The sequence below is a fragment of the Henckelia pumila genome, chromosome 1 (assembly GCF_033568475.1).
Source record: "Henckelia pumila isolate YLH828 chromosome 1, ASM3356847v2, whole genome shotgun sequence".
Taxonomy (NCBI): Eukaryota; Viridiplantae; Streptophyta; class Magnoliopsida; order Lamiales; family Gesneriaceae; genus Henckelia; species Henckelia pumila.
In genome coordinates this window covers 176,677,743-176,704,901 of record NC_133120.1, presented here as the reverse complement: position 1 = coordinate 176,704,901, position 27,159 = coordinate 176,677,743, and the positions used below count along the sequence as shown (strand labels likewise).

General features: G+C 37.6%; 1 protein-coding gene across 1 annotated transcript; it reads left to right on the top strand.

Annotated features, from left to right (window-relative positions):
* The first annotated feature begins 446 nt into the window (after positions 1–446).
* LOC140890327 (uncharacterized) lies at positions 447–23,907 on the top strand. Its single transcript, XM_073298088.1, has 20 exons — positions 447–666; positions 1,111–1,446; positions 1,626–1,691; positions 1,795–1,934; positions 6,420–6,549; positions 9,495–9,643; positions 10,100–10,235; positions 17,586–17,670; positions 17,767–18,026; positions 18,253–18,389; positions 18,817–18,904; positions 19,552–19,887; positions 20,110–20,175; positions 20,288–20,427; positions 20,943–21,069; positions 21,812–21,960; positions 22,377–22,512; positions 23,032–23,116; positions 23,231–23,493; positions 23,636–23,907. The coding sequence occupies exons 1-20, from the start codon at positions 586–588 to the stop codon at positions 23,657–23,659; spliced, it is 2,934 nt and encodes a 977-aa protein (XP_073154189.1). The 5' UTR covers positions 447–585; the 3' UTR covers positions 23,660–23,907.
* Positions 23,908–27,159: the final 3,252 nt, after the last annotated feature.

Below are 27,159 nucleotides of genomic sequence, written 5' to 3'. Positions count from 1 at the left end.
GTATGCAAAAGTCTATATTGAATACCTAAAGTCTATATTTACGCATTTTTTAGTTGGTGAAATACTAATAATTTGTAATAAAAAAATTTTATTACTTCATCATCGTTTAATCGTGTTGTTATGTATTAACAATATTAATCTATTTGTTTGTTTTTTAAATAAAATTTCTTTTGTTTTTAGCTAATGAGTTGAGAATTTTCTCGAAATTTATGATATGTTTGTTTGATGAATTCATACCAAATAATTTTCGTAAACATATGTCGATTATTGTAATTTAAAATAAACATATTATGATTAATAAATATATTATTTTCGTCAATACACTATATATAATTTTAAAATTTTTGTATTTGTTTGTAGATATTTGATTATAACATTTTCAACATCTTATAAAATCTATATACCCCTGTTATATAAACTTTTTATTATTTTTGGGAAAAGAAAAAGGGTAGGAAAGGGCGGAGGCAAACATAACCTGCGCTTGCTTGCACCCACTCCCGCCTACGGCACAGTGACAGAGCAGTCTGTAGCGCCAGCCGAAGCAAGCTCAGTCCGCTGTTCATCAAAATTCAGAGTCCAATCGATATGCAAATCTCCGGAGAATCGTGTTCATCACCTGAAGATCTGCCTGCTCCTGCCCACAACCCTTTAGCGCCTCCCGATGAGGTATTTTCACCGAAGCATGCGTGTATATGTAGCTGCCTGTTATTTTCAATTTTCATTTCTTTTTCGTATTTTTTCTCTTGAGTGAAGGTACTTTTAAAATGAATTTAATCGAACATTAAAATGGAAAATGGGTTTTTCTCGCTTTGTACAATTTTGCTGTGTTGCCTGTCACCTGTTCGGTAAATGGCCTGTCTTGAGAGTCGAAAATCCACGTCCAAGAATTTAAAAACGAAATTGGTGATCTGATTTTCGTCATCTGTAGCATTTTTGTTGTACAGGAGTACCTAGCTCTGTAAATGGTAAAAGTGGTGTTGTAGAATGAAATTGACTTGTTATTGAGTTCGAATCTGTGCTCTTGCTCTGGTGTTTGAGTTGGAGTTATTACGGACTCTTAGTTTCTTAATCTAGATCTGTTTTAATAAATTGCTCAAATGCTTTGTGCAGTCATTTGACATCTCAACAACAGTTGATCCAAGTTTTGTGATATCTTTGATAAGGAAGCTAGTGCCGTCAGATTTAAAACACGGTGAAAATGCTATTGAAAGTGGTTTGCATGAGGTACAACCCAAAAATGAAGACATAGAAGAGAATGTCACTTGTGTATCTGAAAATGGAGAAGTTGAAGGTGAGGGAACTGTTGATAATGATGGTAAAGAGACTGGTCCCAAAACGATAAATGACAAGCTACATCAAGGTGTGTTGGCTCAAGAAAAAATATGGGAGGAGTGTGGATGCATTTTATGGGATCTAGCTGCCAGTAGAGATCATGCTCAACTAATGGTATCCGGATTCTTCATTTGGAACATGTGTAATAAATATTATACCATCTGATTCATAGGACATCAACTGATAAACATATGCCAGTTGTTTTTGAAGGCCGAACTTTGGGATGCATAGTCTTGCAAAGATACTGACTGACTTTCTAACTTCATGTTATTGTTGTTTGAACTTCGATGTAGGCTGAAAATCTTGTCATTGATGTACTTTTGGCCAATCTTATGGTTTCTAAATCCGGGCGCGTCACCGTAAGCAGCCGTTTGCTTAACCGTCTTCATTTTGCTACATGGGATTGGTCTATATACTTGATGAATTTCTCAGTACACTCAAATCTTGTTTTCTATGTTGCAGGAAATTAGTCTTGGAATAATTGGAAACCTTACTTGCCATGAAATCTTACGGAAACAAATATCCTCTTCGAATGGATTGATCAAAATGATCGTGGATCAGTTGTTTTTGGATGATATACCCAGCCTCTGTGAAGCCTTCCGGTAATTACTGCACTAAAATAAACGGCTTTATCGCCGTAGTAGAGTTTATCTCAATTTAATGTTTAATAGCTGTATTTATGGTAAGACACACGATATCACACATTTTCCACTTATGAATGCAAAAAGGGTAGTTTAATCTTTGTAAGATATCCTTCATTGATAGTTATTCCCTTGAACTAGCCGATAAAAATAAGGAACATCATTCTCCTTCTAGCTTCAGTTTATGTGCGAACCAAACGTGTAAGCACTGAGTAAAATCCTATGCTGCAAATCTGCCAAATCATGTATTGGTATTCTAATTGCACCAGGGTTTAGACAATTGTTGTACAGTTAGAGACTTTAGGGCAATATGTTGGGAAAAAAAAACATACTCCTCGAGAACACATATTTATACATTCGATACTTCTGGATTGGCATTTGATATTGTTGTTAACTTGGATAAGAAACATTAGGAAGAAATATTTTTCCTATACAATGAATATGAAATGTAAAGGTACAGGCTGATCTACAGAAGTCCCATCTCACACCTAATCTAAATACAATCTTAATTTAAATACAAAAGGAGGATAAATCCCTATTGAAGAATTCAAATGCCTATCCGATGTTTAACACTCCCCCTAAAGCTGAACTGCATATGTTTATCTTGCCCAGCATGGAAATCAATTCTTCAACATTAGGTCAAAAAAGTGAATTTGTTAAGATGTCGGCCAATTGCAATCAAGTTAGGGATGTAGCTGAGGTGCCCAATCTTCCCTTCAATCTTCTCGTGTTTGGTTCGGTCACGACGAACTAGATTTTTGGCAATACTGATCGCACATTATTTCCACCAGCTGATAGCGTTCTAGTTCTGTTCACCGAGTAGTCTTTGAAGCCTCATTCCTTTCATAGATTCCTTGAGAGAAAGCTCTAAATTCTACATCCACACTACTGCTGCCACTACATATTGGTTTTTTTTCTCCAAGTTTCTAGATCTCCCCACACGAAGGAGTAACTTGAGGTAGAACACCTATCACTTGGAGAGCCAGACGAATATGCATCATTGCAACTTTGATATTTCTGGTGGAGTTTTTCTGAAGATTAATTTCTTTCGTCCCGGGTGCCTTTTTTTGGTATCTCGATATTCGAAACACAACTTCCACGTGTTCCTTAGTTGGATAATTCATGACTGCTTGATAACACTCACGACAAACCAATATTAGGATGCGTAAGAGATAGATATATTAGCTTGCCAACCAACCTCCGAAATCTTCCTTTTATCAACTAGTGGACCATGACCATCCTTCCTAATTCTTGATGTTTGGGTCCACAGGTGTATCAAGTGGCTTACCACCCCACATGTTTGTTTCTTTCATGAGTTATAAACGTATTTCCTTTAGGAGATCGAGATTCCAAGTGATGATCTAACTATTTTCATTCCAAGAAAATGTTTCAAAGTGTCCCAGATCCTTCATCTCAAATATTTTAGAGAGCAGTGACTTACGAATCATTTCTTTCTCATGATTTAAGTAAAAAAATTATCATCATTATATACTATGATAACAATGATCTTTACATCTGTTGTGGACTTGACAAACAGTGTATGATCAGATTGACATTGTTGGTAACCGTCTTCTTTTAGAACATTGGTGAATCTGCAAAACCAGGCCCGAGATGATTGTTCTAGGCAATAAAGTGATTTTCTTAGCTTGCATACCTTGTTGATAGTCGGTTCCGATTCAAATCACGGAGGAATATCAATATAAACTTTTTTTTTAAGATTTCCATTCAAGAAAACATTTTTGACGCCAAGCTGATATAGTGGCTAATCTTTAGCAGCTATTGCCAATAATGCTCGCACGATGTTGAGCCTTGCCAGAGGCGAAAATGTCTCTTGGTAATTAATTTCATATTCGTGTGTGTATCCTTTAGCTACCAGACGTGCTTTAAATTGTTTGATACCTCCATCCACCTTGTGTTTTATATTGAAAATCCACTTGCATCCCACATTTTTTCCCTGGGTGGAAGTTCAGTGTTTGCCAAGTATTATTCTTTTCAAGCGCCTTTATTTCATTAAGTGCCAGAGCTTTTCAGTTTGGGTACTAGATATGGCTTCTTTGATATTTGATGGAATCTGAACCGGATCTAAATTGAACACAAAGTTTGATATATAGGTGATAAATGATCAAAGGAAAAAAATTACAAATAGGGTGTTGCGTACAGGATCTGGCTCGCCTATCATCATGGTCATGATGCTCAATTGTAGTTGAATACGAATAAATGGTACCTCAATCATCTCCCATTGAAGCTGGCAGCGTAGAAGAGCAATAGACTGGCTGATCGTGCACAGGGTTCTGTTGGTTCTCCAGTTGAGGTTGCATCCTGCGTGATTAGGCATGGGGCAGCACATCAGAAGGGTTGGTTCAGGCTCAAAGTTGGGCTTTGGATGTAGAAAGAGCATTGGGTGATGGTCTGAGAGATGGTATGGCTAGAGTTATAGGCTCTCAATGATGAGATTCATTAATTATATTCTTCCGCTGAATTAACATTTGGGATAGAATGAATTAGTTTGAAAAAAAGTTACATTCATTGAAATGTAGAATTTCTTTGTGGTTTGGGAATAGAGCTGTCAAAGTGGGCCGGGTCTGCCTCGTCCGCTTAAATAAGCGGGTTGGGTAGGCAATTTCACAACACGTCCAAATAGAAGGCAGCCCCTCCTCGTACCGCCCCGCCAAATGGTGGGTTGTGGTCCAGTTCACCCCAACCTGCGAAATATCACTAAAATTTGATGGGTTGGTGTGTCTCGCCCACCAAATAGGCGGGTTGGATTGGGATGGGTTCGCAATTTCTTAGCATACCCAAATGGAGCTGCCCCGTCAAATGATGGGTTTTGGCAGGTTTCAGGTTGGCCCTCCTTGTCTGCCCATTTTGACACCTCTAATTCAGAATAGAGCTTGCAGCCTTTTTGGTTTGGAGAGTAACCTAGAAAAATGCAGTTGATGGACTGTGGATCAAGTTTGCCTCTATGTTGTGTGGATCAAGTTTTTAAATTATCAGATTAAACTATTTAAAGATTATGGATGTTTCAGTCTTACCCTTCGTTAGAAATACCAAATAGTGGCGTATGGTCATCTACAAGCAATAGAAACCAACTAGACTGATGATATTTTTCACATGCGAAGGACCTCATATGTTTCTGTGAATGAGTGAGAAAGGTTTAGATGGTTTATAAGGCTGCGATTTGAATTTGTTTCTTTTATGTTTAGAGAATTGACAAATATCACAACACAAAATCTCATCAACTTTATTAACAAAAATTGAATTATGAAGTCGAGAAATGGATGGGTTCAATGTTATACTTCTCGGAGGATTCCTAATCTTGAAGAGATTCAGGCCCACACATAGATCAGCTCTGTCAATCGCTTTGATTTTCCATTGGAATTGGTTGGTAAAGAATTGGTCGTGCCATTTGAAGCAGCTCGATCAATTGACTGAGAGGAAGCTGGGCAATGAGATGTAAGGCGGAAACCTCGGCAGAAGCGATTGAAGGATATGCGCGCAACCCGAAGATTTGGAAGGGGCTTTATGCCCAAAATACTACCTCACATAATTAAGATTATTAATGAGGCCTAGAAGGAATTTAAAGATCCTTTTCTTTTCGACGATGCCTTTGTAACGCCTGTCATCTTCTGTGCACTTCCAATAAAAAACTTGAATTATATCTGATTGTTGCCAAAAATGAGTGAGGCTAGTAAAAAGCCAATGGCGGTGTTGTCGCCTTGTCGTAGATCATGAAGAAGGCATTCAATTTCGAAGAGTTTGGGTGTATTTACTCGAGAAGAATAGGTATCCCTTGCCGCACCACATATTTCTTTCGCTGAATTATTGAGCAAGAAATTTTCGTCGATTTCAGGGGTCATGGAGATAATTAACCAAGACATGACCATATTATTTTCGGCATTCCAAGCCTTGAATTTTGAATCAGAGGAAAAACCGGACCCTTCGATGAACTCGAAAGGAGTTGATGTTTGCTCTTGCCACAAACAAACATCAAGACTAACTGAGACCATTGAAGGTAAATTTTCACGTTTAATTTATTGCAGGTGATGGGGAGGATGCCTTGTCGGCGATTAAAGTCGGCGCCAGTAGTTATGAGGATGAGGCATCGAGGAAGGAGTGGTCATGCTGTATTTAGTTATGGGCTACTGGGCTTTCTCTGACTCCTGATACCACGCCAATAACTGAGATAAGAAACATATAGGAAGTATTCTTCTTACTCACTGAATATGAATGAAAAGTTACAGGCTGATTTATATAAATCATATCCTAACACCTAATCTAAATACAATCTTATTTTAAACTCAAAATAAAGATAAATCCCTATCTAAGAAGTCAAATACTTATTCTATATTCAACAGATATGCATAGGGATTAATCTCCGTGACAATTTATTGGTCAACTAAAAGGTGATGTTCATTGCAATAATCACACCTTTGGTTTTCAATGCAGGGTTATAATCACATTTCTTCAAATCAGTGATGAATGTGTCATCTGGGCTGAAGCATTGCAGACTGAACAAACATTATGTCGTATTATGTGGATTTCTGATAATTCTCTAAATAGAAAGCTCTTTGAAAAGGTACATAAATTATTTTAGCCACTCTTTCCACATATAAAGGTTATAATCTGCAATCGATTCTTGTAAAAAATTGACTGCATATGGGATATTCCTATATTAATTTTTGGCGATAATTGCATGCACTACTCTTGTCAAATCATGAGATCGCTGAAAACCCGCCATGACTATTAACCCTTTTTGTTTTTCAAATTTTGAACACACATACCCTTGAAACCACATACGGACAAAGGATTGTGTGCTCAAAATTTGAAAACATGGGGACGTATGTGCTTAAGATTAAAAAACATAGGGATCATTTTTTTTTCAAAGGGAGTTTTTCACTATTTCGGTATATAAGAGGGGTAGTATATGCAATTACCCCTCAATTTTTTTAGCATTTAAATTGTTCAATGTATGGTGCTAAATATGATGCCAAAGCATGTATAAAATGGTGTTGCCTTCTTGGAATGCAACATAAAATGCATGTCACGATGCACCACTTGATAATTGACGCTCATAGGCACTCTGATGATGAAATCTTAGCATATTGTTGAGGCGAGGATGCTTAAGAAAAATATATTTGGGAATAGGATGCTAAAACCAGCAGCCATATTTATGGGTTGGTGAAAAGTCGGAGCTTTCAATAATCTTAGGGTTCTGCCCTTATTATTTAGTCAATGTCATTCCCCAGATCTGAGAACCTTTTGCACGTTAAGTGCACATAGTCATGCAAATTCACTCTGAATTTAGGGAAATCAACTTTATAGAGGTTGGTGTTTATAAGTATTAGCAACCACTATTAAAAGTAAAGTTTTTGCAACTTGAGGTAAGACAAGTTCGGCGTCTCTCATGCGCCACTTTGAGATGATTCATGAAACTTTCATATGTTTATAACATTTTATAAAATTATGTTTGCTTTTGTGCTATTGTATATGGGAACAATGAAATGAAGCATGTCATGAATGAATTTTCTATCATTTGATAATGCAACATAACTTATCAGTGGTTTTTGCGGCTTCGTCATAATTGTCACGAAGTTATTAGTAATGTATTTAGCTTAGTGTTCTAAATGGCGGTCGAGGCGGCCCTCAATCGCCCTGCCTTTGTCTATGGCGGTCTCTGTAGGCGATCCGAGGCCATCCGACGGTCGAGGCGGGCAAGTAGGCGGCCGAAGTGGTCAATGATTTTAAAATCCCAGTCAATTATCAAAGTCAAATAATTTTAAAAACTAGTCGGTCATTCAATTTAAAAAACCCTAGATATAATAAAAACACATTTCACTCTTTTTTGTATTTACTTTTTGTTTCAAGGGTTCTCCACCATCAGCCACCACCTGCCTCAAACCGCCTCTAGCCACTCGCCGCCATCAGCCACCACCTTATTTATCTTGTTAGTTTGCATTTATATATTTATTTGCACTTTATCTAGATTGCATTGTATTGTATGAATCTTCTTTAAGCACAAACATTATGTACTTACACATATTACATAAAAAATTATGACTATTTGTAATTACATTGTACGATTATATATAATTATCTATAAAAAATTGATAAAAAATTTTAATCGTCTGACCGCCTACCGCCTCGACCGCCATTTACAACCTTGATTTAGCTCATCATTTATATTTAAAAGAATTTGCGAAAGATGTATTGTAGCGTCCTTACCTGAGCCACTACTAAACAGACTAATAAGCATGCATAATTAAACTTTACAACAACAATTAAACATTGGAAACAATAACTTAAGTTCTTTTACAACCCAAACGAAAACAAAATGATAATCCCAGTCTTAAACATTAATACAACCATAACGGAAATCCTATGTAGCATGGGTATTCCAAATTTTTTTTTTGGAGTATCGGGTACGGGTACGACACGTGGATACGCATGTCGGATACGGCAAAACTCGTGTCGTTGATCTTTTTCAAGTTTGACCAGTTGGGCGTATACGGGTTGGGTACCGCTTGGACACGGCCCGGGTACGTTTTTCGGGTACGTTTGGGCTAAATCGCAAATAATTAAAAGTTTTAAGGGTTCAATTGAAAAATAAAAAATTTATGAGGACTATTTAATAAATATATTAATATTAATTGGGCTTAAAAAACCCCAAGTCATCAATTCTTTCTTCGTTAGTTCTCATTTCCCATTCTTTCTGCTTCTCATCGAGTCATCGTCTATCATCACCAACACCACTCCTTGGAACTTGAAGTTTTCTGCTCGTCGCTCGCCGCACACAGTCCTCCAGAGGATCAGTTTTCCATCTTTAGGATTTTTAACTTTTAATACTGAATTTATATAGATATATATAATATTATTCTTTTTAATCATAGTCATATGCTATCCGTATCGTGTCTTATATTTTCAAAATTTCCCGGATCCGATCCGATGCCCGTACCCGTATCCATGCAACATAGCGGAAATCACAATCCTGCACGGAAAATACGAGAAACCAAATAAAACTTCAATTGGATCACCACCAAGAACTCAACTGCTTTAGCCACTGCCCTGATCGTCCGAGCCGTCCAACCTAAGACCTGCTCCGTGGAATGGGGTGTTATGGATCCAGGAGTAGTTGGCCATTCCATTTGAAAGGGCGGGAATGATATAAATATGCATTGGAGTGGAACAATTGTTAGTTATTCAGCTTTGATGTTTTGTACTTTTGTTTGAGGATTTACTAGCTTATGCTATGGCCTAGGGAGTGTTTACTTGTACTCTGGGAAACTCTGGGATTGTCACTATTACATTTCATTTGTATCATCTTTTGTGATTTTGCTTTGTAGCGTATGTTAGTGGACTTGTTATTGGCGATATCAATTTGAGGTTTATAATTACTTGCTAAGCTTATGTTATAGATTTTTTATTGCCTTATTGGAATATTTTCCTTTTTAATATATAGCCTTTATCACCAGTTTAATTCAACTGTTTGCAGTAATTTATTATACTTTCATATATCCTTTTCAGTGTGCACGTTTTATTTTCGATGTTCTATTTTGTGAACAAGTAGCAGCTATTCTTCTTCAACCTATGATGAAGTTGGGTCTCTCAAGTGTTCTTATCAATCTCTTGGCTTTTGAAATGAGCAAATTTCGTGAAGAAGAAAAACCAGAGAGGTATGGCTTCTTCTGGTTCATTGAAGATTTGTGATGCCTGATTTTATCCTTTTTCTGTTAGATGGTTTGGAATCTCAAGCTACTGTTTGATTTGTTCTGAATTTCTAAGTCTACAAATTAGAGCAGGTACCATGCTGATATCTGGTTGTGTCACAGCTGTTTTGACTCTAAGGCCTATGCTAGCACGGATTCTTGAATTTGTAAGCCTACAAATTAGAGCAGTACCTAGGCTGTTATCTGACTGTGTCACAGCTGTTTTGACTTTACAGCCTATCTAGCACGGGTTCAATTGCAGGGGCATGCTTAACATTTCACCAGTTGGAAATATTTTTCAATATTTTTGGATTTTAGACCGTTGTTCGGGTCTACAATTTCTTTTCTACTATGTTTATGTTTGCTTAGTTGACCGCTTGGCTCTGGCTATGATTATTTATGACTATGAATTTGCTTTATCAGTGATGAAGTGCTAGATTACATTCTTCTATCAATTCGAGCTCTCTTAGATGTGGATGATTATTCGGAAGAAATATGCTCGAATAAACAGCTGTTGCAACTGCTGGTAGATCTGATAAAATTTCATGATAAATCTGAGGTATTATCCATTTATGCGTATAATGCTATTTTCCTAAACGCATGCCTGATGTACTTCACCCACCAACATATGTATTATGCAATTTCGTCTATTTCATCTATCACCAGATTAAAAATCAAACTGCTTTGTTCACACGTATTCTTCAAATAAGAAGAATGTAGCGGCCTTGGTCAAGTGATAACTTTCTAGTTTTTTTTTTATAAGAAACAAAATTATATTAATTACGGTAAAATTATAGATTACAATATGCGGACAAGTGATCCGCAATCGACAAAGAAGTTGTCATGATCCTACCCCTATCAACAATAGACAAAAGCTAAATCTCATAATAAATCCGAGATTGAAACATTCTCAAAATCTACGTGAGACCCAATCCAAGTAGAAACTCGGATTTTGATCCTTTCCCAACACTCGTCAATCGACTCTTCAAAGTTTTCAAAAATTCTTCTATTCCTCTCCAACCACACGGACCAGCATATGCCATGAACGACCCCCTTCCAAAAAATTCTTCCCTTCTCACCCAGAAGATGTCCAAGATCTATAGCAAATAAATCTTGCGTTGATCTTGGAGTCACCCAAACCAGCCTCATCTCTGCCAAGACTCTAGCCCAAAGCCCACTCGTGAAAGTACAATGAATCAACATGTGGTCTTGCGTTTCCCTCTCTTTCGAAAAAACTTGTACCTTTGTTGGAACAGGAACCTTCCAAATAACGTCGAAGAAGGAAAAAACTGGAAAATTGCTACTCGGAAAGGACTCAGAAGAAGGATTTTACTTAAAAAATACCTGAAGAATCCCCATCCCACACTTTTATATCGTCTACCCCTTCAATCAACCTCACCCTATCTAAATCACCTAACAAAGCATTTAACTCATCTAATTCATCATCCCTCATAACCTTTCGAAGATGCAAGTCCCATGAGATGGAAGAGGAAGGATTCTCGAACGTTGCAAAATAAGAAATAGGTAAATTGTGGACCGAAGAAATCTGAAATAAAGAGGGATACAAATCTCGGAAAGAAGAATCCCCCCACCACCTATCCTCCTAAAACCTGTCTTTGGATCCCCCTTTAACCACTGTCCTCACTAATTGGTGAAAAGCCAAGTAAGATCGAGAAATAAATTTCCATGGACACCTGAAGCTGACATTCTTTGCTAACTCCGCATCCCATCCATTCTCTTGTAACCCGTATTTACTCAAGATGATCCTTTTCCACACCGGTTCGTCCTCAACATAAAACCTCCGCCATCACTTCCCCAACAAGGCCCTATTCCTCAAACAAATGTTCCCAATGCCCAGCCCCCCTCTATCTTTGGGCTTGCACACCTGCTCCCAAGCAACCAAATGACAATGTTTGTCGCCATCAGCCCCATCCCAAAGGAAATCCCTCATCACCTTCTCCATCGCCTCCCCCAAGCAACCAAATGACAATGTCGCCATCAGCCCCAATGTTCCCATCCCACACTTTCTAGGTTTTGACTTATTCATTTGAGAATTGTGAACAAACCAGATAGAAGGAACATATGCACACGAGAGAAGAGAACATTTTGTCAATGGTATGAATAATATTTCTCACATATCAAATATGTTACCAAGTTCATCATTATATACACAACTACCAGTCCTAATTTTACGTGACAGAATATTACCTATCCTTAATTATAATCTACACAATAAGAATAAAATATTAATTAATAATTCTATACAAATAAAATATTTTGTTTCCTACTCCCCTCAAGTTGGTTCAAAGATATTGATCATGCCCAATTTGCTTGTGAATTCTTCGAACTTTGGTCGAAAATGCCCTTTAGTTAAAACCATCTGCAACTTGTTGCTCTGAAGTAACATAAGACATACATATCACCCTACTTTCTAACTTTTCCTTGATAAAGTTTCTGTCAATCTCAATATGCTTTTTTCTATCGTGTTGGACTGAATTATTTGCAATGCTAATAGCTGACTTGTTGTCACAGAACAATTTCATAGGAGTTACCACAACTTCAATTCTTCAAGAACCATCTTAAGAGACAACAATTCACATACTCCATTTGCCATATCCTTCAGTTGTGCTTCAGCACTGCTACTCGCCAAAACATTTTGTTTTTTACTCCTTTAGGTAACTAGGTTTCCCCACAAAAAAATACAGTACGCTGAAGTTGATCTTCTATCTGTAGTTGATCCAGCCCATTCAGCGTCTGTAAATCCCTCTATACTCCTCTGATCACCCCTCTTGAATAGTAATCATTTCCCAGGTGTGTTCTTTAGGTATCTCAAGATTTTGTTGATAGCTTCCAAGTGTTCCTCATACGGTAAATGCATGAATTGACTCAACATACTCAAAACGAAGGCAATATCGGGTCGTGTGTGAGAAAGATAAATTAACTTTCCCACCAATCGTTGATATCTTCTAGTTTCTTCAAGTAAGTCCAGGATGTATTTTCTCGGTGAGACATATATTCCACTGATGCAAGACATTGCTTCAGTTTTTTTATTTCAATTCCATCGCTGCTTGTTAAAATTATGTCATCAACGTACACAATTAGTACAACCACCTTTCCACCCTTGGTATGCTAAACAAACACAGTGTGATCTGATTGTCCCCGAGTGTAGCCATGTTTTTTGACTGATCTTGAAAACTTTTCAAACCATGCTCGTGGGGACTGTTTTAGTCGATAGAGGGACTTTTTCAGTTTGCAAATTCTTCCTTCAAATTGATCCTCAAATCCTGGAGGAGCATTCATATACACATCCTCTTCCAATTCTCCATTGCGAAAAGTATTTTTCACATCCAACTGGTGCAGGGACCAATCCAGATTCGCAACTAGAGAGAGTACGATTCTTACTGTATTTAGCTTTGCCACATGAGCAAACGTTTTGTAGTGACCCGTATCCGAAATTAACGATTAATGCGTAATTAATCGTGTAATCATGTTTAGATTAAGTAAAACATGATTAAGAAAATTCCAAATGGATTAATGGAGTCCAGAAATGGATTCAGGACACTCGGAAATGGTGGGTAAGGTTCGAAGGGTTCGGACGCTCCGAACCTGAGTTCGGAGGATCCGAACATGGACGGAGCCAGGCTTCGGAGGCTCTGAAGGCTTCGGACGATCCGAAGAGTAGCCCAGCCAGCTGTCCTGAAATATTATGTCATCGGTGACGTCATAGGGGTGACTTCGGACGATCCGAAGAGGCAGTTCGGACCATCCGAACAGTGTTCGGGACAGGTGCATGGTTGCATGCGATTGGATTGACACGTGGCGGAGATCGGACGATCCGATGAGACGATCGGACGGCCCGAAGCAGTTCGGACGCTCCGAAGGCGTGAACGGACGACCCGAACCCTCGCTTATATATAGAGAGCCGAGGAGCTCATTTGAGACTCGCACCAACTTCCTCTCCTTCGCCCACGTGGCTCTATTTTAGGGCTTTAGGTACTCTTATTTTAGAGTTGGAGTAGGGAAAATATTCTAGTATAATCAAACAGTGTCTGACATAGTAGCGGAGCAGTGCTCGTGTAGTGGAGCCGTGCTCGAGGCTGTGGAGCTGCAGCAGGGGTGTGCTCCTAGTTGCAGGATAGTCTCCATCAGAGGGCTGACGACGGACGCAGGTATAGCTATGGTCTCGTTAAAATATTTAGGAGTATTCAATAGCTTAGTTAAGGCTTTTAGAGCTTAATTAATGATGCATGGATATTTGCATTGTAGAGTTGATGATAGACTGGGAACCTAGAGTGGGACTGCTAGGACTGCCTGTGGTAAGGTACGTAAGTACTGACAAACACGATACATCCAAACACTCGAGGTTGTAAGTTAACGTGTAACTGTGACAAAGGGAAGTAGTCTTTAAACATTAATAAAAGTGATCGAAAATTTAAGGTTCTAAAAGGCATCTGATTAATCAAATAAGTGGCAGTTAGGATAGCTTCTCCCCACACTTAGGTACTCCAGTGGTTAACATTAGAGACTAGCCACTTCTAGGAGATGACTATGTTTTCTCTTTGCCACTCCATTTTGTTAGGGAGTTTGAACGCAAGAACTTTGATAAATTATCCCATTTTCTTAAATGGCCTCCACGAAAGTACCATAATCTATATTAACCTTCAATTAAGTTAATTTTTCAAATTAACCTTTTAGTTATGTTAAATGTCACATATAGCCTTTAAATCTTTCTTGTTTCTCTCACCATAAATATCTCATTAGATTGCCTTGCAATACTATATGATAAACCACCATCATTGATTTTTATCTTGAAACCAAATATGAATCTTGAATATAATTTCAGAATAAATGTCTAAAAATATAGATGCAGACATTGCATTAGGGAGTCACAAAAGTTCCGCTGTATTTTAAATTATGATAATAATAAAAAATTATATTTTCATTATTCAATCAATATATATAATTACTTATGTTAATAAATAAATTTTTTTAAAAAATACTCTATTAAAAGATGTTATTTTGAGTTTAATAATTTTTTTTATTCAAACCGTTATCTACTCTATTGACTAGACTAGTTGTATTGAATTGCTTTTCATTAAATAAATAAGGTCGTAAATTAAATGAAACTAAGAGCTTTAATAAAAATTTATTTTAAATGGATTTATCAGATATTATATATGTACAATATCAAATATGTGCAAAGTAAACAAAACCGAAAAACAAATACAAAAGTACGGAGATTGTGCTTTGATTCGTAATCTAAATAATAAAAAATAATTTATTGGTTAACTAAATATCATTTTTATGGACACGATATTTAATTGAGCAATTGCCAATTGATACGGTGACACAAAATTCAATCATATTTAAAATTTGGAAAACTTTATTTTTGGAATGAGATATTAAATTTTACCAAGCAATAAATTCTCAATTTTAATTTTTAAATGTTCCCCAAACATCACTGGGAACAAGGGAAAAGGGCGTAGATGCTTGATATGATTGTGCTGGAAAACTGGCACGATGAAGCTTAGCAAATTGACACACTTCACACTGAAATTCAAAAGTGTTTTTATTCTTAAATAAATAAAGCTGGAACTCTTATCTCAAATATGACAAATTTGGATGTCCTAATCTACAATGCCATAACATTAAATCATTGGAACTTGAGTTCGGGTCAACGCTGGATTGTTGGGCTTTCCATGCGAGATAGACCTCTCAAAGTAATAGAGTCCACCATTCTCCCTAGCATTGACAATCGTCATCCCCGAGTTTGAATCCTGAAATTCACACAGATTTTGAGAGAATTTAGCATCATAATTCAGTTCTCGAGTTAACAGGCGGATTGGCAGTAAATTACAAGAAAGATTAGGGACATGGAGAGCATTATGCAAAATTAATTTTTTTGAAATTCCGATAGACCCTTTTCCTGCAATTGGGGATAAAGAGCCATCAGCTATCTTGATTTTCTTGTTTCCCGCACATGGGGTATAGGATAAGAATAATTTAGATGAACCTGTCATATGGTCGGTTGCTCCAGAATCTACTATCTATGGATTATCAGATGACATGGATGTATGTAAGGCTGTATGTTGGAAGAAGTTACCTTGCTCAGCTAATGAACTAGAAGATGACGCAGAAGTGGGTTTTGAGAGCTGTGTGGATTGGAAAAATTTATACAATTGGTCTAATTGTTCCTTACTAAAAGAAGGTGTTCCAGAGGCTGCCCCGGTTTCTTCTCCAGCTTCACTTTGGTTGGCTCTATATTCTCAGCTCTTTTGCTTTGGAAATTTTGGCTTCCAGTTTGGTGGTTTGCCATGCAATTCCCAACATGTCTCCTGTGTGTGGTTTGGCTTATGATAGTGTTCACACTTGATTCTTTCCCCTCTCTGCCATTGTCGAGGTTGCTGGTTACTGGTGTTTTTGGACACAAGGGCAGACACTTCAATTGTAGGCACAGGTTTGCCACTTAACATTACCCAGTGTCTTCCCTCTTCTCTTCTTACTTTTGCATAAACTTCGCTAAGAGATGGTAGGGGTTTCTTCTCGAGAATTCTGCCACGAACATTATCAAGCTCTCGATTAAGTCCAGCAAGAAACACATATACTCGATCATTTTCCATGCGTTTTTGGTATTTTATACTGTCATTCTTGCATTCCCAAGATTCTTCATAACCCAAGTCTAATTCTTGCCATAATGCTCGCATTTCATTGTATTAGTCAATCATGTTCCCCTCCCCTTGCTTGGAATTCCACTACCTGGTTTTCAGTTCAAAAATCTGTGAAGAATTCTCCAAATCAGAATATGTCTCCATCACAGCATCCCAGATGTCCTTAGCATCTCCCTCACAGCATCCCAGACGTCCTTAGCAGTCGGAAGAAACATGTAGGTTTTCCCTATTGAAGGTTCCATAGAGTTTATAAGCCATGCAATTACCATGGAATTCTCAGATTTCTACGAATTCCACTTTGAATCTTTCTTCTCAGGTTCCTTCGTTTCTCCCGTCAAGTATCCCAGCCTTCCCTTGCCATCAATTACCAATTTAATGGACTGAGCCTATTCCAGAAAATTTTTACCATTCAATTTATGAAGGGTGAGATGGACCGATGAGTGCCCATTAGGGTACAAATCTTGTGTTTTCAGGCCCACAACTCCACTGGAGACTTCTGAACACTCGTCGGAGACTTCCGAACATTCGTCTTTTGACCCAGACATAATCGCTCTTGTTAAGGGTCTGCAAGGTGTCGGATTTGTTCCCCAAACTCGTCTCCTCTTCACAGGAGATGCAAGGGCGTTGGTTTTATGGCCCAGACAGAGTTGCTGCTTTACAAGAGATGGACTTCGGTTTGAATTCCAACGGAATCACAATTCGAACGATGTGGAGAGCAAGGGTTTATCAACCCAGATGTTTGTGCTCTTTCACAAGGTCCCCAATTGCGTTATCAAAGCCTTATGGCTCGGATACCATGTGAACAAACCAGATACAAGGAACATATATGCACACGAGAGAAGAGAACATTTTGTCAATGGTATGAATAATATTTCTCTCATATCAAATATGTTACAAAGTTCATCATTATATACACAACTACCAGCCCTAATTTTACTTGACAGAATATTACCTTTCCTTAATTATAATCTACACAATAGGAATAAAATATTAACTAATAATTCTGTACAAATAAAATATTTTGTTTCCTTTTCTCCACAAGAATAAACATATGTTAATGGAAGTGGGTGTTCCTTATGGCATCAGAAAGCAATTACAAAATAATAACGGAATTGGAATGAGAAATCAACTCTTTCAAGCATTATAAATGCATTTGTTGGCTTTTGAATGCTTAGTTTCATACCCCCAACTGTCCAACTTTCTCCAGCATTTATATCTTTCTCAAAATGGATTTACTCCAGATACCCAATGCTTGTGTCACTGTCACGTCATCGCTCGCAAAAATTGTTGCTGCTGCGACCTATCATGCATCAGAGATGTCACAAGGTGGATCTATTCATCATTCCTGTGGTGCTACTTTTTTTCTCTTTGCTACAAGCAACATAATTAGACTCAGAACTGAAAATCTTTGGGTCGTTTCAGACCTTGATATCTTGCAGGGCCTATTGGACGCGTTACCATTTGTTGATACCTTTCTTGACCAAGCATCAATGTGGAGCATCATAGCAAGATTATTAACTTTGGTTCGAGAGAGTGAGGTGGGCTCATCATTCTTGAACCGTCTTGTCTCAATACTTACAAGAAACTTCGATCTTCTCGAAGGGGAAATTGCAATAGACATTTGGGATGATATGGATGTTGATTCTCCTCGCACCGCATATGCGGCTGCGCTAGTTATTGGTGTATCCTTTGCTCCTTGAATACATCAAGATTTTGTACAGATTAAAATGTGGTTTCTTATGCAGAATTTTTTCTACCAATATGCAGATTGTTTACCTCATCATGTTTTTTTACCTTCACTTGATCAATGGATTAAAAGAATCTAATGCATTCTGATCCAATAGAAACTGTTAGAAATCTGCAGATTGTTATTTGACCTCATCATGTTTACCTTCACTTGATCAATAGATTAAAAGAATCAGTTGCATTCTGACCCAATGGAAACTGTTGGACGATGAGATGAAGAACACTGCTTCCACAAAAGGCTACCACGTCGATGAAGAAGACGTGGATAAGTTGTTGGAAATCTGTTCCAAAGCATTGATGTAGGGAAAACATAGTTTTCTGTCAAATAGAACCAACGGCAGGTCGTGGATACCAATGCACGGGCCACGGCACTTGGTCTATGTTTATATTATTTTTCCAAAATATAATTTCGATGACTTTGGAATTATTTGGTCAGAAAATGTGATTTCTGTTTGATTGAATATTTGATAACCATATTTTGTATCATAGATAAGAATGCATTTGATTTGCACTTGTGTGTGTATTTTAACATTTGAAATGGAGTATTGACTTAAAATGTGGGGAAAATTACAAAATCATCCTATAAAGTCGACCCATTCAGAATTTTCGTTCTTAAAAAATGGGGAAATTACAAAATCATCCTGTAAAGTAATTAAAATTTAGTCTTAGACTCGTAAGGCAATAAGTTGATAATTTATTTTTATTATTATTTTTTTGTAATTCTAGTCTTTCTTCTCCGATCTCCCGAGAATCGTGTGCATCATGTGAAGAGCCGCCTGCCCCTGCCCATCACCCTTCAGTGCCTCTCCATGAGGTGTGTTCATCTAAGAATAAGTGTATTTATGACTGCCAGTTTCATTTTTTCCCCATACTTCTCTTTGTTTGTAGGTATTTTGACTGCGAAGGTAAACGTTAAAATAGAACATGGTTTTTTCTTGTTCTCATTATTTTACAAAAATTTTGCCTTGTTGCCTGCGCTTGTTTGGCAAATGGCCAAAGAGTCGAAAATTCATGTCCAAGAATGTAAAACTAAATTGGAGATCTAAGTTGTGTTATCTGGGCACATTGTTGTACAGGAGTACTTAGCTGTCATAAATGGTAAAAGTGGTGATGTAAAATTAAATTGACTCATTATTGTGTTCTTATCTTGTTCCCTTGTGTTTGAGTTGTAAGTATCATCTGTTAAAGATCACGATAAGATCAATTAAAGAATAAGATTGATTGTTTGAATGTTAAATTGATAGGTTGTATATTTGGATAGCATAGATTATGGGATTATGTAGATACGAATCCCAAACTTATTGTATTTTCCTAAAAGATTCTCACTCTGTAATTGTATAAATAGGTGTACAACCGTTGAAGTGAAATACAAGATTTCCACATTTCTTGACATTTTAGATTCACAGTTTCTTAATTTTTATCAGTTTTAATTTTAATAAATTGTTGAAATGTTTTGTGCAGTCATTTGAAATCTCAACAACAGTCGATCCCACTTATGTGGCATCATTGATAAGGAAACTTCTGCCTTCGGATGTAAAAGATGGCAGAAATGTTCTTGGAAGTGGTTTGTGTGAGAAAGAACCAAAAAGTGAAGGCATAGAAGAGAATGTTGTTCATGTATCTGAAAATGGAGAAGTTGAAGCTAAGGAAACTGTTGATAGCTGTGGTAAACAAAATGGTCCCAAAACAATAGCTGAAAAGCAGCAGCAAGGTGGGTTGGCTCAAGAAAAAACATGGGAAGAGTGTGGATGCATTTTATGGGATCTATCTAAACGTAAAGATCATGCTCGATTAATAGTATCCAGCCTCTTCATTTGGAACCTTTATCTTTCTCATTCTTGTCTTTAGTACATGCGTAGTTAATTTGATATCATCTGATTCACAGGACATCCACTGATAAAATATGGTGGTTTTTTTTATGGGATAGAATTGAGCTCTGGCATTTATGTTCTTACAAAACATTAGAGATACTTGTTGGCTTTTGAACTTCCTAATGTTGGTGTTTGGACTTCCATGTAGGCTCAAAATCATATTGGTGATGTGCTTCTGGCTAATCTTATGGTTTCTCAATCTGCGCGCATTACTGTAAGCATCCGTTTACTCAAGTGTCTTCATTTTGTTACATGGACTTGGTGTATTTGCTTATTGTATCTCAACACTCAAAATCCCCATGTCAAAGCTGCTTTCTTTGTTGTAGGAAATTTGTCTTGGAATAATAGGAAACCTTGCTTGGGATGAAATCGCATGGAAGCAAATATGCTTTTCAAATGGTTTGGTAAAAGTGATTGTAGATCAATTGTTTCTGGATGATGTACCTAACCTCTGTCAAGTCTGCTGGTAAATGCTGCACTATTATGAACAGCTTTATTAATGATTAATGAGAGCTCATTATAATGCTTAACTGTTTATATTTATGGTGAGATACATATTAGTCTCACTACATTTTAATCTACGATTGCAAAAGGGTAGTGTAATTTTGTAAACTTTCTTTGGTTCTAGTTATTCTCTCAACTTGAACCAATGAAATATTGGGAACACCATTCCTTTTCTGTCTTCTGTTTATGTGTGTGCCAATCATATGTAAAGACAAGGATCTATGTGGGTTAAATCCATGCTAAAAATCAGGCATAGGTATTTTAACTGCATCAGAATTAGACAATGGTTGTACATTTGCAGATACTTTTATGGGCAATGTGTTATAAAACTTATACTCCTTCAAAACACGTATAAATATGTTTCATATCATTCTGGATTGGCTTTTACTATGCATAGTGATTACTCCGCCATGATAATTATTCATTGTTAAAAGATGATCCTCGTTGCAATATGCTTACCCTGGATTTTTGAGGCAGGGTGATAACTTGGGGTCTTCGATCCCATGGATATTTTATCTGGGCAGAAGCATTGAAAAGTGAACAAACATTATCTCGTATGCTGTGGATTTCTGAAAATGCTCTAAATTCCGGACTCTTCAAAGAGGTACTGAAACTATTTTAGCCATTATCTCCATGTAAAAATTTATAATCTGCAAGCGGGGCTAGTAAAAAATGATTGCTTGTCAGACATTCCTATATTAAATTTTCATCATGCCAACATTCTTCAGTTTTTCTGTTTCTCCGATGTTTGTTTACTGCTAGATATGATGCTAAAGCATGTACAAAGGGGTGTTTCCATGTTGCCATTTTGCAAGACAACATAAAGTGCCCGTCATGATGGTTTGATAAATGACGCTCCTAGGCTTCTGATGATGAAACCATACAATAATGTTAATGCAATGATGCAGAATTAAAAATATATTTTGGGAATATGATGCTAAGAGCAGCAGCCACATCAAGGGTTGGTGAAAAGTGAGCTTTTGGCATTCTTAGGATTTAGCCTTATGATGTAGTCAGTATCATGCCCCAAACCCACAAACCTGCTGCACATTAAGTGTTCTTAGTTTACAAACAAAAGTACTATGAAGTCATGCTAAATGAACTTTTTGGAAGCCTCAAAGCTTGGTATTTCGAAATTTTAGCAACCAACATTGTAGCAAACTTTACTTTGTAACATGAGGTGGGAGAAGTTGGGGGTCCCAGAGGCAGAACTTTGAGATGAACTTGTTAAGTTAATTTCAAGATTTTTTTCCTTTTAGTTTATATAATAATATAATATAATTTTTATAATGTGTTCTATTGAATTATCTGCAGCGATTTCTCAGATTTTGCTATTTCTTTCTCAGAGTATGAATTTAGTTTCTGCTGTTGTACGTCAAGAACAAGTGGCAGCTATTCTTCTTCCACATATGACGGGGTTGGGTCTTTCAAGTCGTCTTATCAATCTCTTGGCTTGTGAAATTAGCAAATATCACAAGGAACAAAAGTCTGAGGGGTATGGCTTCCTCTGGCTGATTGAAGATTTGCAAGCCATTTTCTGTTGGATTGGAATTTCGAATTCTACCTTGTCTTTCGGAATGAGCGAATTTCACGAGGAACAAAAAATTAAGGACTACGGCTTCTTTTCGCTGATTGAAGATTTGCAATGCCACTGTTTGATGGTTTTGAAATTATAAATTTAAAAATTAGAGCAGTCCCTATGCTGATATCTAGCCATGTTACATTTACTATTAACTCCATGGCCTATATTTAGCATGGACTCAATTCAGAGGATTGCATAACATTTCACAGTTTCTTATGTTTTTTTAGTATTTTCTGGAGTTTAGGCACTTCTTTGGTGTGCTCTTTCTTTTGTATCGTCTATTTTGGCTCAAGCAAGATGATTTAGTGACTTTCTTACTACTTTATCAGGGATGAAGTGCTAGTGGCAATTCTTTCATCGATTGAAGCTCTCTGTGTTATGGAAGATTGCTCAGAAGAAATATGCTTGAATAAAGAGCTGTTGCAACTACTGGAAGAGCTAATCAAATTTCCTGATAAACTTGAGGTAACTCCTTACCTATTTGTGTTTATGTGCTAGCGTGTTATTTTCCTAGCAAAATACCCATTAACTCCATATCTAAGTACCCTTTATCCACCACTCTTCTCTTCCACGTTGGAGTTGGTTATAATTTGCTGGTACCTCGTACAAAATTGACCTGAAATTTTCCACTGAACTATGAAGATTCCATTTTGAGTATATCATTGTTGCTTGCAAAAGCATAATTGACCTACTTCAGCTATGGACATGTACAGTATGCAGTTCGCTCTATTTTAAATCAAACTGATTTGTTCTCCCGGGTTCTTGTTATGCATTCTCCAAATAAGAGGAACATGGTGGTTGCAGGCAGGTGATGACTTTCTAGGTTTTGACATATTCATTTGGCAGGCAGTTGCATCATAACATTGGACTTGGAATGAGAAATTACCTCTTGCAAGCATTGCAAATGCATCAGTCTGCTTTTAAATGCTTAGTCTTTCCCTCCAGCAAATTTTAATCTTTATCAAAATGGATGTACTCCTGCAGATACCCAATGCTTGCGTTGATGCCTCGACGTTACTGGCAAGAATTCTTTCTGGCAACGCCAATGTTGAAGCACGGATGTCACAAGGTGGATCTACTCATTATTCCTGCTGTGCTTTCTTCTCTCTTTTTCTTAAATTTTTTTTTTTCGGGCTACTCAACTGAATCAGAATCAGAACTGAAAATCTTTGGGTCGTTTCAGACCTTGATATACTGCAGGGTATATTGGAGGCGATTCCATTTGCTGATTGCCACGTAATAACACAAGCGTCGATGTGGAGCATCATTGCAAGATTATTGAATGTGGTTCAAGAAAGTGAGGTAACCTCATCATTCTTGAACCGTCTCGTCTCAATACTCTCGAGCAAATTGGATCTGATGAAACAGGAGGTTGACTTCCACATTTTCGATGATATGGATTATGATCCTCCTCCCCCCGCATATGTGAAACTGCTACTTATTGGTGTATCCTTTGCTCCTTGAATTTTTCAAGATTTTGTTACAGATCAAATGGTTTCTGTCATTATGCATATTTCTAGCTATCAAATTTAATTTAACAAGTTGTCACTATACTTTATCGCAACGTTTACCTTCACTCAATCAATAGCTTAAAAGAATCGCTTGCACTTGACCCAATGGAAACTGTTGGATGATGAATGGAAGGCTACCACATCAACGAAGAAGACGTGGATAAGTTGTTGCAACTTTGTGCCGACGTATTATTGTAGGGAAAACATCTGTTTTCTGTCACGCAGATCCGATGACAGGTTAAGGACTTGGTATTTCTCAAAAATATAGTCCAAGACTTTGGAAATATTAAATTGGGGAATGGGATGTTGTCTGATCGTTTTTTTTTTTTGGAGAAATTTATGTATCATAGATATTTTGTTGTGTAGAATGCATTGGGTTTAAATTTGAGTCTATCTATTTCAAAATTTGAAAATGGGATGTGAATTAAAATATATGAGTAGTATTGATTTTTTCCCCTTTGAGAGCAGAATTGGTTGGTTTTGGCGGTGATAAAAAATTGAAAATATAAATAATAATTTTAAAACGTGGACATAAAACTAGGTTGGAAGTGTGCTCCTGCGAAAGAATTTGAAAATAAATCGAACTTTTCCCCTTTTTTTTTTCATTTTTTTTTGGGTGTGTTAAGGAAATAACTATTTTCTAAAATTTGTCAAAAGATTCATAGCAAAAGGCTGAATTGCATTTGACCCGTTTGTGTTCATTCGTGAGTTTGTAATGATCCTGTAAGGGCATCTCCAAAGTAGAGAAGGGTAGGAGATGCAATAAAAGGAAATTTTCACTCTAATTTTAGGGTATTATAACTTAAGGTGATTTTTTTCACCCTAGCGTCGTAGGGTATTATCTAAGGTAAAACTAAATGTGGACATTGTGGTCTACTAAAAAAATGTGTACTCTACATGTATCAATAAATATCAACCCTTAATGTATTTTTAGGATTTATCCCATATATTTTCCAAATAATTGCATGTGTGATGTGTTATGCTAAATTAGTACCTATTTTCTAAAGCTGTTATTATCAATATCAAAAAAATAACAGGGACGGTGGTGGTTGTTGAATTGTTAGCAATCCTGGAAGCATGAAAATGTATAAGGACTTGCGAACTAGATTTTGGTGGAAAGGGATGAAGCGAAGTGTGTATCAATTTGTTTCGAGATGTTTGGTTTGTCAACAGGTTAAGGCTGAACATCGACGACAAGGTGGATTACTGCAGAATCTTGAGATTTCCGAATGGAAGTGGGAGCACGTGACTATGGATTTTGTCACCCACTTGCCTATGACTTCACGTTAGTGTGATGCTATCTGGGTTGTCGTTGATCGTTTGACGAAATCAGCAAACTTTATTCCTTACAACCGGGAGTATTCTTATGATCGCATGACACGCTTATATGTCCAAGAGATAGTGCGATTACATGGGATTCCAGTGAGCATAGTCAGTGATAGAGACCCGCGATTTACCTCACGTTTCTGGGTTAGTTTCAGCAAGCAATGGGTACAACTTTGAGTTTGAGCACTGCATATCATTTGGAGACTGACGGGCAGTCAGAGCGGACGATTCGTACATTGGAGGATATGCTACGTTCTTCTGTCATGGATTTTGGCTTATCTTGGCAGGATCAGTTACCTTTGATCGAATTTTCCTACAATAACAGTTATCATCGTAGTATTGATATGACACCTTTCGAGGCATTGTACGGTCGACGGTGTCGTACTCCGTTATTCTGGGATGAAGTCGGGGAACGACAAGTTGAGGGTCCTGAGTTGGTGCAGCAGATTGTAGACAAGGTAGATTTGATCAAGCATAGGATCAAAGTTGCTCAAGATCGGCAAGCCAGTTATGCTAATATTCACCGCAGACCACTTCAGTTTGAGCCTGGTGAATATGTGTTTCTTCGAGTATCACCTTTCAGGAAGGTGATGAGGTTTGGTGTGAAAGACAAGTTGTCACCTCGTTTCATTGGGCCTTTCCCGATACTGGAGAAGATCGGAGATGTTGCTTATCGTCTGGCGTTACCGCCAAATCTTTCCAGTATACATAATGTTTTTTATGTCTCGCTGCTTCGACAGTATATAGCTGATGAATCTCATGTGATTCAGTCTACTGATATTCAGCTAGAGCCAAATCTATCTTTTGTTGAACGACCACTCCGTATCCTAGACAGGAAGGAGAAAGTTCTTTGGAACAAGACTATACTACTTGTGATGGTACAGTGGCAGCGCCGAGGCGTTGAGGAAGCAACTTGGGAAACCGAGAGCCATATGCGAGCAGAATATCCTGAGTTGTTTTCCTTGTACTTTTGATTACCATGTAAAGATGTAATTACAATTGTTGTAATAAAACATGGTTTGATGTTCCATATTGTTATCTTAATGTGTCTTTAGATTTTATTTCGCGGACGAAATGTCTAAAGGTGGGGAGAATGTAGTAACCCAGAATTCATTTTAAGATAATAATATGTTAAACATGATTAAGGGTTAGTAATTAACCAATCCCAGAGTTTAATTGGACTTCAGAAGAAAAAAAAATTGGGCTTTTGACTTTTGGGCCGGATCGGAAGCTCCGATCCCAGCCACTTCGGAAGCCGATCAGAAGCACCGAGATCGGAAGCTCCGATCCCGGAACGAAAGTTCCGATCTCCAGCTGCCAGCAATGTTCGATGACTCAGCCACGAGTTTTGACAAGTGTTAAACGTAGAGCAGATCGGAAGCTCCGATCGCCCGATCGAAAGTTCCGATCCCGTGTCATGCATGCACGCAGTGAGCTGGATAGGAAGCTCCGATCCCGAAATCGAAAGTTCCGATTGTGGCCGAGAATTTTTCCTATAAATAGGGGTCTCCGGAGTTCATTTTCAAATACGAATTCCGAGTTTCCTTCTTCGATCAGTTATATAGAGTGAGTTATATACTTGAGGGCCCTATCGGTTATAATAGAGGTTCTGGAATAACTAAGGTGTGGTTATAGTCATCCGGGACTAGCGACTCCAAAGGGCTATCAACGGACGAAGGTATGGTCTGGGAATCTATTTAAGTTTTGGGAGTACTTATTAGCTTAGTTAAGGCTTATAGAACTTGTGTAGTGATACGGTAAACTTTTGAATATAGGCTTGGAACCTAGGATCTACTATACTTGAACTAGCCTAGAGGTACGTACACATTGACTGAGATTGCCAGCGAGTATACATGTTTATATGTTGCATTTATTTGGCATTGTTATATGGCATGAGATATGATTTACCGCTTTCTATACTCATATGTCATGTGCATATACACGTTGAGCCCATACCTTGATATACCTGATTATAGAGCCGCTCAACTCTATACTCGATAGTCTGTCACTAAGAGTACCGCGACGGCGGGGACATGTATGTCTGACTACTCTGGTGTACTAGACGAGTGTGGTTGCACCCAGATGTTGATCCGTGCGGTGGCAACACTCATGTGGCGCCGGTACTAGACTTTTCAGATGATCCTTTGTCAGTCATCATGTTGCATGCACTATATACATATGTTTACTCATGTTTATGTACTGGCTCTAGCGCTCACGTCCTAGTTGTTATCTTGGACACCCTATTTTACGGGGCAGGTCGCAGGATGGACGGAGC